The sequence below is a fragment of the Achroia grisella genome, unplaced genomic scaffold (assembly GCF_030625045.1).
Source record: "Achroia grisella isolate CSIRO2021 unplaced genomic scaffold, CSIRO_AGI_Agris_v1 utg215, whole genome shotgun sequence".
Taxonomy (NCBI): domain Eukaryota; kingdom Metazoa; phylum Arthropoda; class Insecta; order Lepidoptera; family Pyralidae; genus Achroia; species Achroia grisella.
The window spans coordinates 1,603,177-1,621,704 of record NW_026712713.1 but is presented as its reverse complement, the minus strand read 5'-3'; the positions used below and the strand labels follow the sequence as shown (position 1 = coordinate 1,621,704).

The 18,528-nt window shown below is 34.5% G+C and overlaps 1 protein-coding gene across 1 annotated transcript; it reads left to right on the top strand.

Annotated features, from left to right (window-relative positions):
• Positions 1–5,157: 5,157 nt before the first annotated feature.
• Positions 5,158–16,708, top strand: LOC131842236 (protein piccolo). The gene is made up of 6 exons (XM_059190772.1): positions 5,158–5,389; positions 9,662–9,765; positions 11,446–11,649; positions 12,063–12,145; positions 12,749–14,721; positions 14,832–16,708. The coding sequence occupies exons 1-6, from the start codon at positions 5,158–5,160 to the stop codon at positions 16,706–16,708; spliced, it is 4,473 nt and encodes a 1,490-aa protein (XP_059046755.1).
• Positions 16,709–18,528: the final 1,820 nt, after the last annotated feature.

The following is an 18,528-nucleotide window of genomic DNA, read 5'->3' as shown; positions in this document are numbered from 1 at the left end:
ATACAGACAGACAGATTATTTCTATGTAAGTATCGTATATACTTTCATATTCGTTTAGTGGAAGGCTTTGAAATTAGAAACAGACACTTCGATTTTATATATTTGTATAGATAACAGCTGATCTTGAAACGCATTGCGACTCGCTATACCCAATTGATATGCATTCATGAAAAATTTATAAAGTGACGGCAAAATCAAACCGTCGTGGTATGGCTTTCTTTTGCGTAATTCAAATGATTTGCATGTTGATATGAAAAATATGTGACATCCATATGGGAACATAAATAAAATTGACGTCAAAATATACTCACATACTCGTATCAAAAGCGTTGTATATGTAGTAGCGTCGTGAAATTTTATTTGGACTAAATGACGGCCTCGGTTTAGCACACCGCCTTAATTCCGACGGTAACCGGTTCAATTCCTCGTACGGCACAAACATTTGTATTATTGAATATGATTGTTTGTATCGATCTGGGTGTTTCCTATATTCCTATGTATTGTATTTACGAAAGAAATACATATTTATGTATTTGCATCACATATCTAATACCCATAACACAAGTTTGAGCTAGCTTAACTTGGGTGTAGATGACGTTGTGTGGATTGTCCTGAGATTATTATTATATGTTCTACAAGAACACAGGCTCTACCATATCTCAATTATAAGAATAAAAGAAAATATTTTGTTGTTATAAAACAACGTAAGCATACTGTAATGACTGCACCTAAATTCAAGTTATTAACTACCATCAACGTTAAAGTTATCGTTAAGATAAAACAAATATGCAAGTCACGTCAAAATAATTTATTAATATGGGACATTTTTTGCCACTTATATAGATCGAAATAACTTTGAATGAATCTTGAACTTTTACCCCCCTAGGAGGATGCAGGTTGGGGTCTCGGGGCAAACCCCGGTGCCCCGAATTCCGAAGGCAACAAATCACTTCGCATATTTGCACAGCAAGCTGTAGGAATGGGAGTTTACGGCCCTACGGGACGGAATATGATCTGCTGTATCTTCTATCACAAAAAGTTAGAAGAGTTAGTTAAATTAAAAATTGACATAAAATCTTAGTGTAACCTTATACGAATGCACAACCTTAACTGTCGGCGTACATACGTAACCTTATAAGTCGGCACAATAATCGCACAATTATCTGTATAAAATAATTTAAGTAATTTACAAGCATCTGCGTACTCGTAGGTATATGGCTTTCTATCGAGTTTTCCTTTACTTACATAGTTCAGAGATCCGTACCGGCTTCGCACGGATGCATTACAAATCTTATCGGCTTGTTCTATACTATAACACGCATGTATTATACATATAAACCTTCTTCTCGAATCACTCTATCTATTGCTAAAAACTGCATTAAAATCTATTGCGTAATTTAAAACAGAGCGCGGCGACAACTTCGTTTTAGACTATGTAAAGACACAGATAATATAATATAAAGATAATAGAGTATGTCAAGTTCTACAATCACCACACCATCCACAGTTAAAAAGGCCTCTGACTATCCTATCAGGGAACAGTCGTGAATGTATGTTCTGGGTTGTGAATATATGTTCTACACCGTTACGATTGGGTTTATTCCCTCACTCACCTTCTACGAAGAACATTCCTCCCGTAGAATGTAAAGGTATGAATTATAAATTAAAAATAGCAGTTAACACAGATAATACAGTTTTCGCATACTCATTGCAGTATTAGGTCAGTCGGGGTCGTTGTACTGTTGGTAGCAAGTATAACTTTATTGCCCCGAAATAGTACCTACTTGAAGTCTACGTGAAAATTGATGACGGCCACTCGTAAATATCTCGCAAGCAAATACATTCCACGGTATAGAAACCATACGTAAAAAATATAACGAACAGTGTTATATGTTTTAAAATATCAAAAGGAAGGTTTTCGAGTAAACATTATGTATGACGCTTTGTTATATAATAATTGGAGAATTCGCTAGGAGCCATTATTCTCTTTTTATAAGACTTCAAAAAGGGAGAATATCTTCAAATTGACTATATTTTTTATGTGATACGTTATAACTTTTTCTACGTAAACAGACTGAAATCAACCTTATTTTTGTGCTCTAAAGCTGGTTCTCACCATGTAGGTAGTAATGTATATTTGATCAAAAGTAGAAATGGGTCGTAGGTTTTATCTGAACACCATTTTTTCGGACAATTCACTCAAAAGCTCGTGTTATGGGACGTAGTAACTGATATAAAAAATACGTCTGTAACGTGCGAGGAATCCAACCCACGACCATCGGAAGTAAAGCAGTTTCTGGACAACCAAGGTCGTCAGAAATATAATACTGTAAAAATAATGTACCTTATTTTAAAATATTAACTTTAAAAATAAAATAAATTTTAATAATTTTTCAAAATGTAATTACCTAATATTTATAGTATGGCAAATAAGGCTGAAAGTGTATATCTTACAATAAACATAGATACTATACCTTTCAGTTTACAGTAAATAAAACTTTATATAATAAAATAACCGTATTACCTTCACATGTATGTACTTAATAACTACATTAAAACAGAAGCATATTATAATGCAATACCAGTGCAATATCCCTTTCAGTGCACTGGATGTTGTGTGGCCCAGGCCAAGGGGTAAAGGATTCCCGGCGACCTGGTTTCCCAGATGCGTAACCATAACAACGGGCAACGCGCATCGCCCCTCCCCTCCACCTCATCCCCGCTCTTTCCCTGTTAGTGCCCAGTATTTACTACATTCGATTACTTTATAAGGACACTATGTACTAGCTGAGCCCGAGACTTTGTCCCTGTGGTATTTATGTGCAAAGCATTTTGTGTGGGAAGCACGTATACATACATCATTAAAAGCCATATTCCAATCGGTAAAGCTGCTTCTGAGATTAGACAACACAAACGCACACACTAACAGACAGATAATAAAAACTTTTTGCTCTGGGTAATTTGAGAACAACGTGTACAAAAAGATTTTTCAAATAAATATTTCTATTAATATATACAGACATATGAGTACATTTTCATTTTTACGTTAATCGCGTCTTCGTTAGCTTAATTAAATTTTCATCCCCTATTTCATCCCTTTCACATTTTTTTTTGAGATAAAAACAAGACAATTAGGATTTTGTTTACTCATCATTTTTAATCTTTTATAAATCTTCAAAAATAATTTTATAGAATAGAGATACAATCTATCCTCACTTCTTTCACAAAAATCCTTTCAATCGTTTAGTCGTGAAAACCTATCAAACAAACCAACATACTTTCGCTTTGTAATATTAGTGTGAATATGATATAATTAGGAAACTAGAGTGATTAACCCTATGAGGGACGACCTCCTGTGGTGGTCGCTGACACGCACGATCGTGTATTAATATCGTTAAGAAAAGTGAAGTGATTTTCACTCAATTTGTCGAACGATAGCATGTAGCGATAATCAAATCATGTAATCAACTATGTTAGCCTGCTTTCTAGGCGTAAATCATATCAGAATATATAAGGTAATTTAGTTTTATGTCAATACAATATCACTTATTACTATATTGTTTATTATTGTTAAGGAAGGACTGTATTAAGGCTGGTTTAAAATGAGACACGTTCCTAGGTGAGGTAAAATATTTGTAATCAGTGGTAGCTGATTACAATTTTTTTATATAAGTATTTATGATCCCTGAAATCATCATTGCATTTACTTTATTTTGAAGAAATCGTTTTCATTTTCATCTGTACATATCTGTGTCTGTCTGTATATCTGTATTACTACTTTTCTACGGCTGAACGGAAATTAAACAAAATTAGACTTGAGTACTGTATAATGGGTTTATCTTTTAACTCAAAAAAATATCTAACAGGGATATGAAATAGGATATGTAAGTTTGTGCAGACGAATTTTCTCTTTGAAATCTTTTAAAAACTCAACATTTAATTTGATAAATTAAGTAAAATTCTATTAGAATTAAATACAGTAACGAGAGTAAGTGAGAACCCTCCCTTTTTGAAATCGGTTAGAAATAACGAGGTCTAAACCATATCACAACAGATATTGCAAAAATATGAAATGTAGGACAGAACTCAATCGGATTTCGTAAAGTTTGTTAATACAATGTTGCAGCCGTCGGCCGCTTAACGACCTATCTCCCCACACCCATACAGATGGTCTGATGTTTATTTGATCAGTTCTCTACTAACGACTGCTGCATTTGACGATATAGAAATCATATTTATCACGAATCCAATCAAACATGAAATCAGAAATATTGAAAGCCACCGCTATTTATTCGTGACTTCAACCATGGAAAATTTCCTGCCGGAAATGTTTAATAAACATGAGGTTATGCTTGTATTATGTTATCAGTAAGCGGTTCATTGTTATTATGTTTCATGCTCACACTAATTCGTATACTTATTTATTTATAACTAGTTGAATCCTCAACTTCGTACTCAAATAACTTTTTTAGTTAGTAAATTAGAATAATACAAAACACAATATTTTAAGTGAAGCTTACCAATACACACTAGTGAAAACCGCATGCAAATCAGTTCTGCCTTTGCTGAGAATACCGCGTATAAATGCATAGACAAACAGACGAAAATTCTAACAATCATTATCATTATTATAATTCTAGTCTACAAGATACTTGTGGGCATCATAGGCCGCAAAACGTACCCACACGGCCACACATAGTGGTCGTCGTCGACGATATTACAGTCGACGCAACAAGAACGTTTACCGTCAACTATGAACTAATTTAAAAAGTAGTCTAATTTTCAACTAGTTTACGTCTTCGTCAAAAAGACTTTCTTCACATATGTAAATGAACGAACAAAAATCTCATTTATCACTTGACGATGTTGGACCGACCGTCTCGATCGGCTCACCATACGAGACGAGGCGATCGCGACACGACGCAACTTACTCATTAACCAGTCGAAGAATAAACTAAGTACATAGTTTATCTGTGTTTAATTGCAAACTAGTTTAATTTTTCATGCACAAAACACGATTTAACAAAATGGTTCCTTCATTGCACTCCCACCTCTACCAGCAACGCAGTAAACTACCAGCACGCTTGTAAACGCAGATGAAGTGCTTAACATGAAAATTAATTGATAATTTCAGCGCGGTGCAATGGCGGTGCGGTGATGGCGGATGGATGCGCGGACGCGGGCGCGGGCGCGGCGGCGGACGCGGTGGCAGAGGCGGAGGCGGGCGCGATAGAGAACGCGGCGCGCGGCGCAGCGCTCGAAAGGGCATATGTGCACGATGTCTACGAACAAGCGGGCGAGGACGGCGACGAATCACCAAGGGCTCCCGCGCCTGGCGTTCAGGCCTTCCTCTCAGATCTCGACCCTGGAAGCCTTGTTTGCGATGTCGGTTAGTACAATAAAATTATTCGTCTTATGTAACTAGAATAAAAAGAAGCCAACGGCCTACTTGATGATATGTGGCAATCTATACTCATACGTTGCCATTCCAGAGAACTAAAATGTTACGCATCAATACCCTCTAATTTAGGTGCTACATCTGAATCTCTAACTGAAACACAGCTTACAATAAACTGCTTAGCAGCTGAAATAATAAAGAAAGAACCCATGTTGACGCCTTTGTAAAAAGGCTAGCTATGGTAAACTCTTGTTTTGAACTGAAATTACAACTGTTTTATTTAATTTTAGGTAAGTACCTGAATCTTTTAACAGATTCGGTCACTATTCGGTCTTTCTATATACAATTTTACAAGTATAGTATCCGAAATAGGTAGTATTTAAATAAAATTTCGAAATTTATGGACCCAGGGTCCATAAATTCAGTGTGTAAGTCGGTTTTTGATATTTTCACTACAAGTTTATCGATTTAGAGCTTCTAGCCTAATTATACCTACTTGATTAATAATACTTATTAATACTTCAACGCTTATGTTAAATTAACAATCCCTATACATTTAACGGTTGGTACCTATGTCTATACATCTGCAAATATATTGTAAATAAGGAGAAAATAGTATGTTTAATTATTTAGAGATCCCAAAAATAACTTCAACCTTAGTCTGTTTATAAAGTCCTTGCTTGCTGTTATTAATTAACTACATCCACACAATAATAACTTATTGATTTTTACACATATTACTCTAGTAGTAATATGAACCACAGAGTGGTTTAAGTAAGTGTTATGTTCTCATTTATTATGGTGTAAAAGTAGGTATCATTATCATTACATAGTATAAAATAAAGTTGCTGTCGCTGTCTGTCCGTCCCTAAGTATGCTTTAAATCTTTAAAACTACGCAACGGATTTTGAAGCGGTTTTTTTTAAATAGATAGAGTGATTCAAGAGGAAGGTTTATATGTATAAAACATGTACACCCGAGTGAAGCCGCAGCGAGTAGCTAGTTTATTATAAAAACAATAAAGCTGACAATATTAAGAAATAACTATAATCAAACTTAATATAAAACTTTGTCACGAGTAACAATATTATAACATTTTATACAATTGATATTTTTTCGATGGGCGATTTTGAAATGTTGGCACCCGTGGAGGAAAAAGTCTCTTCCCCTCCTCTCCCCATGCATATATTAACTATTATAAAATTGATTAATCATAATTATCAACCTGAGAGAGAACAAATTAATTATTTTTACAAAATCCCACACGCGCATGTAAATATTGTTTGCAAGCTTATTATCGCATCGGATTGTTTGTAGCGCGCTCGTTGTCGGCCCACGCATCACTGTTAACATCAATGTATCTGTAAGCTTTGTTTCCCATAGTAAATGAAGCTTGAAATTATTCTAAATGTCAGTTGTAGGCGGAGAATAAACCCGCTGTCGTCTGTCACTATGCCCGCTATTTATGCGGATACAACGATGACACTATCCATTGTAGTATTAATAGCCAAGATGGCTGTTTGTGAATACACAACCATATGCACAGCAGGAAGGAGAGGGTTGTTATTAATACAAACTTGTGATCATTTCTAATAATAAGTATATGTATTATGGAGAACAGCGATGCCTGACTCCCTTAAGGATTAAATTTCTGTGCTGTGGTCAATACTACATATATTGGGGGAAAGCGATTATTAGTAATATGAACTAATTACTCCATCGCAATGTACCAAGTCAGGTTGACCTCCACATGGTTAAATTATTGTGATAAATTCCTGGTGAATATATCATAATGGCTTGACCTCATAGTATGAGGTCAAGTCAGTCTCATCTTATTATCCTCTACTAATGCGTCGCTAGCTTAAACCGTTTTGTTTTGTCCCCCACAGTTTTCACACCAACATCATTCAAGGAAGAATGCATAAATACATATTTTGTTTATTCAAACAATGCAAATACAACATCTGGCAACTTAAGAACATGCAAGTAGCGTAACGTAGTTTAAATTCAAAAATACGATAGATTTCTACTGTTTTTATCCGACATAAACTGACCGGAAAAATTAAACAAATTCTCAATTCAACTACCTTAACAACCTACCATAGGTTGACAATATGTCAGGTCGACTTTTATTTGTTACTCCATGTAAACTATCAGTTAATTTCCGATAAATGTATCGATGTGATAACTAAACTGACTCATAGCAAACTGGAGTACTATTTGCATCATCGTGGAAAAAATATGTGGATAGACTTTCTGAGATTACATTGTTGCATTTCGTTAATCGATTTTTGATATTATTTTATGCAGTTAGGTTATTTAAATATTTTTATTTTTCTTAATAAATAAATGAAACAATAAACTATGTTTGGTAACAAATTTAGTTAATGAACTAATTAATTTCAAGTTTAATACCAAATTTATTTCCAGTTATACTCCTTCCCTTTATTGGCATAGACCTTATTTATCAACGTATTTTATAATAACGTCATCAAAATAGAAAAAAAATAATTTTAGACTATGAACGAATGTAGAAATTAAGTCCTTTCATTGTCAAATCCCCACTCCACTGTTGACTAGTAGGTCTATTTCATAAGTTCCCACATATTAGATTACTGTACAATGACGATAAATATATTTGCAAATCAATTATCCAATAAAATTTGGTCAACATATGTATCCAATAAAAGTTAGATAACTGACATTACACTAATTTTCAATTTACATTAGTTTCAAAAATATAGAACTGTGCGTAACGGCTGTTGAGGCAGGGCGAAATAGGACCTTAATAATTTATTTTTACCTTTAGCAAGCACCTTAAAATACAGTACAAATTAAGAAGCTTCTTCTTTGAAGTCACTTGAAAATAACAGTCTGTAATAAGTTTGATTCTTTATGTACCTTACATAGCGTGCACACCCACGCATGTTACGTTGGTTCCAATCGCCTCCAGTTCATAGATACTTGTTTATCGACATTAATGTTATAGACGCCCACATGTATTTTCCAGCAGGAAACCGGCGCGCGACCCACGACTTGTTTATCTTGAAAATATGCAAAATATAACTGAAAAAAACATGCTTGTGTAAAGTCAAAGGTTAATCGAATGAGTTTCTGATCGAAGATCGAGATCGAATACGCTTTCTCAGTACCTGATCAGGCTATTTAAAATGTTTTATACAAAGGTTCAATATTATTTATAACCTAGTTCTTCTAACAAAGCAAACAAATAATAACGTTTTATGTAGCTTAACGAATTGGCGACCAACATGAGACAATTCGAGATAATGTGAAATTACAAAATTGTAGATTACATCATCGTGGTTTCAATAGTGAACAATAAGAGATATCATTATGTACACATTGATTTGATTTGTCTTCTTAGCATTTGTACAACAAAAAAATATTCAATTTAAAAGGTGCAATACCAATCTACCTATATAATACTGTACGGTGTTCGGTAAACAAGAACGTCATTTGATCACTACTGTAGGTTACCATGTTTTCTGAGAATAAAATACGAATTACGTTGTTTCTTTTCCACTAGTTGTTACAGAATTGATTCTCGAAATTGACGAAGAAGTAGTTTCACGGAATAATATCAGTGTTTACATTACGATATCATATAGATCAATCAATATATATCAACACTACACGGATATTAGAGAAGAAATACATATACCACGGTCTCATTAGTAAAACTTGAAACCTTATATCAAATGATGAAACAAGTGATAACCTTATTTGATTAAAGAAGCGGAAACTATATCATATATTTTCTTTAGTAAGTACATTAGAAAGTTGAGTCGGATTAAATGGATATAACGCGTGAAAACTTTTGTACTTTGCAATATAAACTGTTATGGCAAAAACTATATAAATGTTTAGAACCCTCAATAATTGGTTCAATCATCTACATGTACACAAATATAATGTAAATAACGGTCTTTGGTGTTAGAGGAGAAAATACCTAATATCTATTTGCAAATAAATTTAATTCTAATAATTTTAATTTTAATCATATCTTAAAGGCATTCGATAATAAGTTCAAATTAAATTATAAAAGATATTTTTTATAAGGAAATGTTGGGACCTCATAAACAATATTATCAGGGTTTCTTAAGGGTCGTCAACATGCACATGATGCCCCTAATTGTTTAGGCGTCCATAGACTGAAACACAGTAACCGTTTACCTTCAGATGGGCCATATGCTAAAAAATGTAAATGATAAATACCTACTATAAGAAGAATGTTTTTGACAGGGTGTGGCAACGGCAAATACTTAAGCGTGAATCCGTCAGTGTTTTCGGTGGGCGGTGATCGGTGCACGCGACTCGCTGCGCACGCGCGGCATCACAACAATGAGGTTAGTTTCATTTTATTTCTAACTATTCTAATATTGTAAAGGTCTTAGCTGACCTTTAAAGCTTTATTGGACGACTACAAAATGGGGCGAGAGCAGAGGGCAGTCCAAATTCGCGAAAGAACTTTTATGACTGAAGACAAACTCATTCTGTTTTTACTTGGAGAAAATACCTCTTGAAGACCGGCCCGCCCCGGGAGACGCTAGCGAGTACTGTGAGACTCCTACTCACTAAAAACTCTAAGGTATCCCAACAAAGCGCCTATTGCCGGATTCGCGGTATCGCAATGTCAGTCCATCGCGACACCGGCGGCTTCGACCCGCTCTTCTTCGGCCCCTTCACTTTTGAAGACCAACACCTGCCTAACGAATACGACTTCAGTCTAAGGGCATTGAAGCCGTAGCTTTGAACCTCACCATGGGCCGTTTTGTTTGTATCCCCGTTTTAATAAGATAATAGAAGGGAGTTCGATAGGTTTCCTTTTTCCAAAACAAATATGCCACCGTTTCTCACGAGTACAATTATTGTGATGAAAGAATTATTAAAATCGATTAATTATATTTTGATTTTTCTATTAGAAATAAAAAATCAAATCTTTATACTCAATATTAGTTTCGATACATTTGAAAAAATATATACAATATATTGACCACTTACATTTATTGGTGTGCCATAAGAACTTATTCTTATCTTCATCGTTTCTCTTAAGATCTTTATCAAGCTACCCTACATTTCATTAACAACGACAGTGACCCCATCAATCATCGACTGTCTAAAGTTGTGTTCTAAATAATTTACCATTGTTATGTTACTTAGGTGGTCTATTAGGTGCTCTATTAGTGGACGAAAGGGAAAATAATAAAATTATAATGTAAAAAATTTGACGTTCAAGAGGCTAAAATGTCTTACATGAATAAATGATTTTTAAATTTGAATTGGAATTTATTTCTCCGTGGTCGGTTTATCGCATCGCTTTACTTTGGATGGTCGCGGGTTCGATTCCTCGCATGGTGTAAACATCTATATTCATGAGCATGATTATTTATATCGGTTTGGGAGTTTTCTATGTATATTATGTATTGTGGTGTGTGAATTGTCCAGGGTTATTGTTATCATTACGCAGTGCAAAAACTTTGTTTGAAATTTCCTTCACTTATAATTTATGTAGAGGAATACAGAATGCTAATATTTTTTTAATTATGTATAAACATTACATTAAATCAATAAAAAAATTACACACACTAACATGTATTAGACACACATATGTTTGTATGTTACCTATATTTACCAAAGTATACTTAGATTTTGAACAGAACCTTAATAATATTATATTTAAACTTGTAATTCAAATTAATTATAGTCTAATTTAGACCACTAGGCAACCACTAGTTTTTGTTACTATTATTATGATTATTATTATTACGACAAATGTGCATGGCAACAGTTGTTCATGCACTGGATTTTCATTTACTGTTAGACATAGACACCTACATAATTACACAATGTAAATAATTTGGTTTTTACGAAAAAGAAGAGTTTCTCACTTTCTCAATTTAAATTTTTCTCAATTTAATTTGTACTGTTCTGGACGGTAGGGTGAAAATATTACTACAAAAATTTTACATTCTAAAATATCCTACATGAATAAACGAATTTTGATTTCATTTGATTATTTTACATAGGTGGTGGTATGCGACAACTTATGCTTACCTTTCCGCGACGAGTCATTCGATGCGGTGCTGTCGATCGCGGTGGTACACCACTTCGCGACCGTCGAGCGCCGCGCGATGGCTCTGCGCGAGCTGGCCAGGGTCACCCGGATCGGTGGTCGGTTGCTGCTCACCGTTTGGGCTATGGAGCACGAGGGGAGAAACTTCCATTCACAGGTTATTATCAAATTCATTAATTTGGAATTTTTGACTATTTAAAAGTTTCTTTGAATTTCTGATATGCTTTTTATAAAACTACTATAGGACCAATATGAAAGTTACCATGTAGTTACAATATCATATTAGTTTTGAAAAATAAATACCTATATTATATTGTAATGGTATTTTATTTTTTCTCAACCATTTGAATTATTCAAACGGTTGAGGTACTTTAAAATTAATCACAATTGTATTAAAATATTTTTAAAAATAAGTTCTTCATTCAAATGTGCCTTTATATCTCTACGTGAAACTTTCTCTAATTCTTAATTATTTAGGATAATATTTTTTCTTATCTATACTATTTTTTGTATCTCGAAATAATTGTTTATCACTAACAGTCAATATAATTTTTGAATATGCGATTCCAGGATGTCCTGATACCCTGGCACAGACCGGCCACTTTATGTCCACCTACACCAACTCCGAGATTCTTGTCAGTTGATCATGATCAGTAAGTTACTGTTTATTTTGCTGAAATGTACCATCATTGTGTTATATGATATATCCGCGTATAGTACAGTATTTATCAGTCTATAAGACGCACCTGTTTGCTCATAGGAAGGTAAGTATGATGCAAGTTATCTCAAGACAAGCGAGCGAGTCATCAATTTACCCACTCTAGGATCGTCGTTAGTTGGTATTAATATATATTATATATATTAATATATATAATATATATATCCTAAACTACATATATATATATTCTAAACTACATTTCATGAATGAGTTTTATCAAGGTGTGTCATATAATGCAAAAAATATGGTAATAATTATGTTAAATAGTAGGGAAGACAGGTTCTTCAGTAATATAACATTCCAAATAAACGTAGATTAAGGCAACACGCCACAAGAGGAATTGACCTCAAAAATTTTGTACGAGTCAATAGCAGCGAATATGTTATGACCCTACTTTACCATATAATATGTATAGAGAAGATCTATGTACAGTAATACACGTGTTAACATTGTTAGATAAGTTAAAATTATTATTATGAAAATAAAATGACTGAATAACACAATTAAGAAAGTTATAGCAAAACCAATTATTTTTCAGCAATATCGAGCCATGGAAAAGTAGAGACGGATCTCCTGGTTCGTCGTCGCTTTCATCGCCTAACGAAACTTGCTATTCGTTTGTAAGAAGAGCACTACAGCGACTAGCTGGCCGCCGTTCTTTTCTGCCGTCATGGAACATGGGTACTCGAGTACAATCACGCCCATGTTCCTCCCGACCGGAACCACCGGCAGCAGACTTACCAATTGAGTTGCGACGACTAGACGACGCTGTTCCACCAAGATTGATCACACAATCTTCTGAATCGTCCACGATGAAGTCGAGAAGCCTCACCGACATAGCGGATATGGAACGTCGAGCGCTTGTACGATCACGGTCTAGTCTGCCCAGTCTGGTAATTGATGAAAATGATCCACCCTTAGAAGAAACCCCAGTACTAGAGATTAACGAGCCGCGAAAGAAGCCGCGGCTTGTTAAACAAAAGAAATCCATAAACGAAGATGACGCAGATGAAGATCTCGATAAGCCCACAGATATGAAAAGTCTTGTCGAAGAAATGCCTAATTTCAAGATACATACTTATAGATTACAATCCAAAAAGCCCGGTGTATTCAAACAGACATCACTTAATGAAGAATTAATGTCAGTGGAAAGATTGAGAGAAAAAGAACGTCTACGAAAAAACATACAAAAACAAGCTTCTTTAAACGAAGAGTACTTATATCGACGTCCAGGAGCGTTGGACTCAATTCGAGATTCAATTTTTTCTACATCGGCGACGACTGCAAAAAAATTTCAATCTCTAAAAAACGGCCTCACTAGTAAGTTCAAAACGTCGACAACGAATATAGATAAAGTAACCGTGTTCGTGAGAATGCTTCAGGGCTGGAAAAATCACGGACCGGTACCAGAAGTTCCTACGCCTAATGATAATAATTCAGGAAATGAGAAAATTTACCCGGAACGACGACATTCTAAAGAAGACGGGTCAGATTCATCAAAAGATAGCAGTCTTCAAAGTGATACTAGTGTTGATTCAGAAGACAGCTTTGCATCTGTAATATATGTTCCTAAAGCTGATGGATCCGGAGATCCACTATCACCGACTCCACTTTCCCCAGGGCCAACATCGCCGCGGTTAAAAGTATCTTCAGTTCCTACCTCTCCAAGAATGAAAAGTTCGCCAGGATTACCTTCTCCGAGGATTAAACAAGCTTTTCCGCTAATACGTCCACCACCATCACCAAATTCAGTTCAAGCTCCAACAGCCGTTAATAAAATATTAGTTGCTCAATACAGTTTAAAGAATTACTCAACAAGTACGGTTTGTGCTGTTCCTTTGAAACCTCAATCGAAGAGTCAACCAAATTCTCCGCCAAAATCTGAATCTGATGAAAATATACTTAAATCGGAACTTATACCAATAATAAATAAAAATATATCTGTGGAGGTATTCGAAGAAATTGACCCTATTCCTCCTATAAAAGAAGAGGAAGAAACACCAACGGAAGTAACAAAAGAACTTATAGCAGAAATCAATAAAGACATAGAAGAAATACACAAACTAACAGCTGAAACTAATCAACTTAAACCCAGAGTTATTCTACAGGATGTGAAACCATACCCAAAAATAACATTACAAACAGTTGCAGAATTACCCGAAATACCTCAATTTAAACAAAAAGTGCCAAATAAACCTTCTACAGTTGACACTTTAGACTCAAGATCTGTGGAAAAGAAAAGAAAAGAGAGAATTCGACAAATAAAAGAAATGCTGAATAAAGGTATTCCCCCTGTAAATATAAATAGGAGACAACACTTTCCAATAGTTCGCACTACAAGTAAAGCAGAACCGATTGCTAAAAGTCGACCTACATTAATGTCATTAGAACTTTTTAACCCAGCAACGGATGATGTAGACAGCGACTCAAGTGGCGTATCTTCACCAGACTCAATCGACAGTGTTATAAGTGTTGTACCTGATGAACTCCGCAAAACTGCAGTAGAAAAAGGTATCGTAAAATATCAAATTTAATTTATTAATTCTTATAGGACCGTTTACTTTAAAAAAAACTATAGTACGTTACAAAAACAAAATATTAATACCTTCACTTTATTTCAGATTTACCAACCCTTGTCTTAGAAGGAAATAAAGAAGGACCCACCACGGAGAAGACGTCTTGTACATCTACAGCCCCACAAAGTCTGATAGAGGCTGCAGCAGAAGTAGCTCATTCCCTAGATGAAGCTTGTGAAACAGTCATTCAGTGTAGTCCAAGATCTAAAAGACGACATTTAGAAAAACTTGAAAGTGCGGACGCTATTGCCATCATTCAAGGTAACTCAAGTAGCAGCAGCAGTAGTTGGAGCCTGAACAAACTTTCGCCAGGTGATTTGAGATTATTGGAAGATAAGTCTAGATCTCAATCGCATACCAGCTCCAGTGGTAGTTCTTCTAGTCTAGAACGTCTCTCACCAGGAAGAAGGTCAAAAGATCGGTCACCGAAACAAGGTAGTACTAGCAACTCTACATGGAGTTTGAATAGGTTATCACCAAATAGACCCGAAGGACGTTCTCTAGATGAGAACTTAAGTAAAAGCCATCGAAGCCCTACAAGATTGCCTTATGACTCGGTATCGATATCAAGCACCGATTCGGAAAAGTCCATTTCAAAATCTGAAAGTTTTAATAGGATTCAAAATGAACCTTTAATAACTTGTAAATCAGATATGTTAGCAAAAGAAGATGATTGGGTAACGAATCAACAGGATAGAAATCAACATCTGACAGAATTTGCTGAAAAATTGAGTGAAAAATTATTACAAGAAATAGACCAATATTCTAAGCGTATAAACGAAGAAGATTTCGATTTGCCAAGCAGCAGTAGCAGTGAAAAAAGTATCTCTCTCAGACTAAAACGAGAAGAGGAAGACAGGAATACACAAAAAATATTAGATGAACTTTCCGACAGTTTACAGCACTTAGAAGATCCATACATAAATAAACTGAGTAATGAAATGCAAGGTTTAAACAAACTGAGCGCTGAAATTCAGGAGAGAACTAAATACATAGCATCTATGAACGATACACAAGAGACTGATATCAACAAACTGTTCCCTAAATGTGGTACTAAAACAAAAAGCAAAAAGAGATCAAAAGATGTGGACCCAATTATTAACAAATACAGAGAACTAAAAAAGTCAATGAAAGTTACTAGCGATGAAGATATATTGCTTAATAATTGTACTAATATACAATATAATATAAAATCATTAGTAGATGAAAAATTACCTGAAACTGAAATAAAAAATCCGGATGATGACAGTGCTATATCATCAAGTAATGGGAACCCTGAGATTACCATTGATTCCGGTGCTTATGACACCAGCCAATCACTTGAAACGGGATACTCATTAGAATCAGAAATAAGCGTAGACTCTCTATGTACCAGCACTGACAAAAGATCTTCGCTAAAGGTTGGACAGTCAACCGATTCCAGTGATTTGGATAAAATGGAAATAAGCCCAGAATCTATAACATCAAGGTCTAGTACAAGTACCGCACCTTTAAAATCAGGCTTCTCAATAGAATCAAGTGATACATCCGCCGGTAGTGATTGGAGTAGGCGAGACAAGACAGGAAGTACAGCGTCTCTCGGTTGTGCTAGTTTAGCTTCACTCCCGTCTTATAGCGAATGCTCGAAAGATAGAAAATCACTGGAAACCCGGTCATCGTCCGAAGATACAGCTACAGTGCCGGCTATTCCCTCCCGCGCTGTACCGCATGCACCTCTTCTTCCATCATTAAGTGACGGTTCAGATAGCCTACCCTCAGAAGGAGGTGCAGTCACATACCACAGATATTACCATGTGTTCAAGAGAGGAGAATTGGATCAACTTATAGAGAAATATGTGGAAAGTCTTCATGTCGTATCGTCATACTACGATCAGGCCAGTTGGTGTGTCGTAGCAGAAAAAGTACAAGTGTGGACCATTTAGGTGTCTCATCCATTTGTCAGGTGCATTGCTATATCAAAATTTATTTTGCAAGACAATGAAATTAATTAAATATTATGAACCTAAGTACTGTTATAAGTGCAGTGATTATATCCAAGTGACCTTCCTAACAAACTCTTCGAGTGTTAAGGACATTTTCATGAAAACGGATCTTATAAATGGTATTAAATCCAATGCGAATTTGCCAAAAGCTAAGCTTTTGTTTTCTAATATATTCTAGTCACTATACCAGTTTACTAGTTGTTATCTCTACTGTAATCTTAAATTTCATGCCCATAAACGCAGCTAAATGGGCGCTATTCAAACAGCCAAATCTAGTAATTAAAGTATAAAATGCAAATCTAATAATAGCAAAACTTTGAGAGTACATGGCACATGTTAATTATGGACTAGGTACGTGTTTATATTTAAAAGACAATAAACAACGGTATGGATGTATCGAAGATATTATTAATAAACATCGGATTAGTATAGCAGAATAAGAATTAAACATAAATTTATTTAAAATTGCAGAGAGTTACTCATATAAGATAATAAGTTAATGTAACCTTTGAATAGCGTCGAGGCTGCGTCATCTACTGAGGGCATTAGTATTGTACGCGAGGTAGAACTCGTGTATAATGAAAACTAAGAGCTTTAAATAGTGAAAATTAAATATATTATATTATACTTCAGTGGCTCAATATAATGTAAGCTATTCGTAGCTTATTAACTATGGTTAATATTCATATTACGCCTACTGAAACAAAATATATAACTATTGATACTTACATTATACTATGTACCATTTTCCGAAACCAAAAGTTACATTTTTCAATAACTGTAAATGGTACAAAACAAATGTTACATATCTAATACAATAAATTATATTTATCATAAATTATAATATGACAATAACGTTATTATATAAATATGTTATAAATATGTATATTAAAAATATTTCTTTTTGCAGCTTTACAATAATAAACAGTGGTTTTGGTTTTGGATTATGGTATCAAAACATTGAAAGTTTATTCAAGTGGCAGCTATACGTTACCAGTATTCCTGAGCTGGTCTCTCATACAATTAACTGTAAATTGTGTATGGGTCCATGGTATAATTATTTCGTAATACCAAATCGATGCATTACGTGTATATTTCATACTAAATTCGGACCATTTAGTGAACTTAGAAATTTTTAGTCGTCGTAGAGCTATACCTACTAATATTCCCCTTGCCTATATTATATGTAATACTTGAAAGTACAAATACATGCATAAATCAAAATATTCAATACTCAATGTATGACCTACCTACTTTAAGTATAATTTGAAAGCCTACGTCTTACGAGGTATATTTTTTTTTCCCTATTAAAGTTGCAAAAATTAAGGATTCATTTATTCATGAAATATTGTAGTTTATAATTCAGTTCACTAACTTTATGTGTTTACTTCTAAACTTCGTCAATAACGATTTTTTGTACTATGTGAATTAATAACGAATTTTTAAATTATTTTTTATTGGCGTATTAGTTAATTGTAAGTAACTTAGATAAGTCAATACGATATCACATACCTTATAATAGCATTACAATATAAATAGTAGGTACCATTTCGTCTCACATGAACAGAAGTATTGTAAAAAAATTTTGGTCAACGATAGATAGTAATGACGACCTTGCTTATGCGATTAATATAAATTAATGTTGGAAAAAGTATTCGGTATTGTATTGTAAATAATCGCTATAAGTCCTACATATATGAAGCTATTGAAAATTAATTATTGTATCAAGGAATCAGTGAGATTAAAATTAATATATTAGT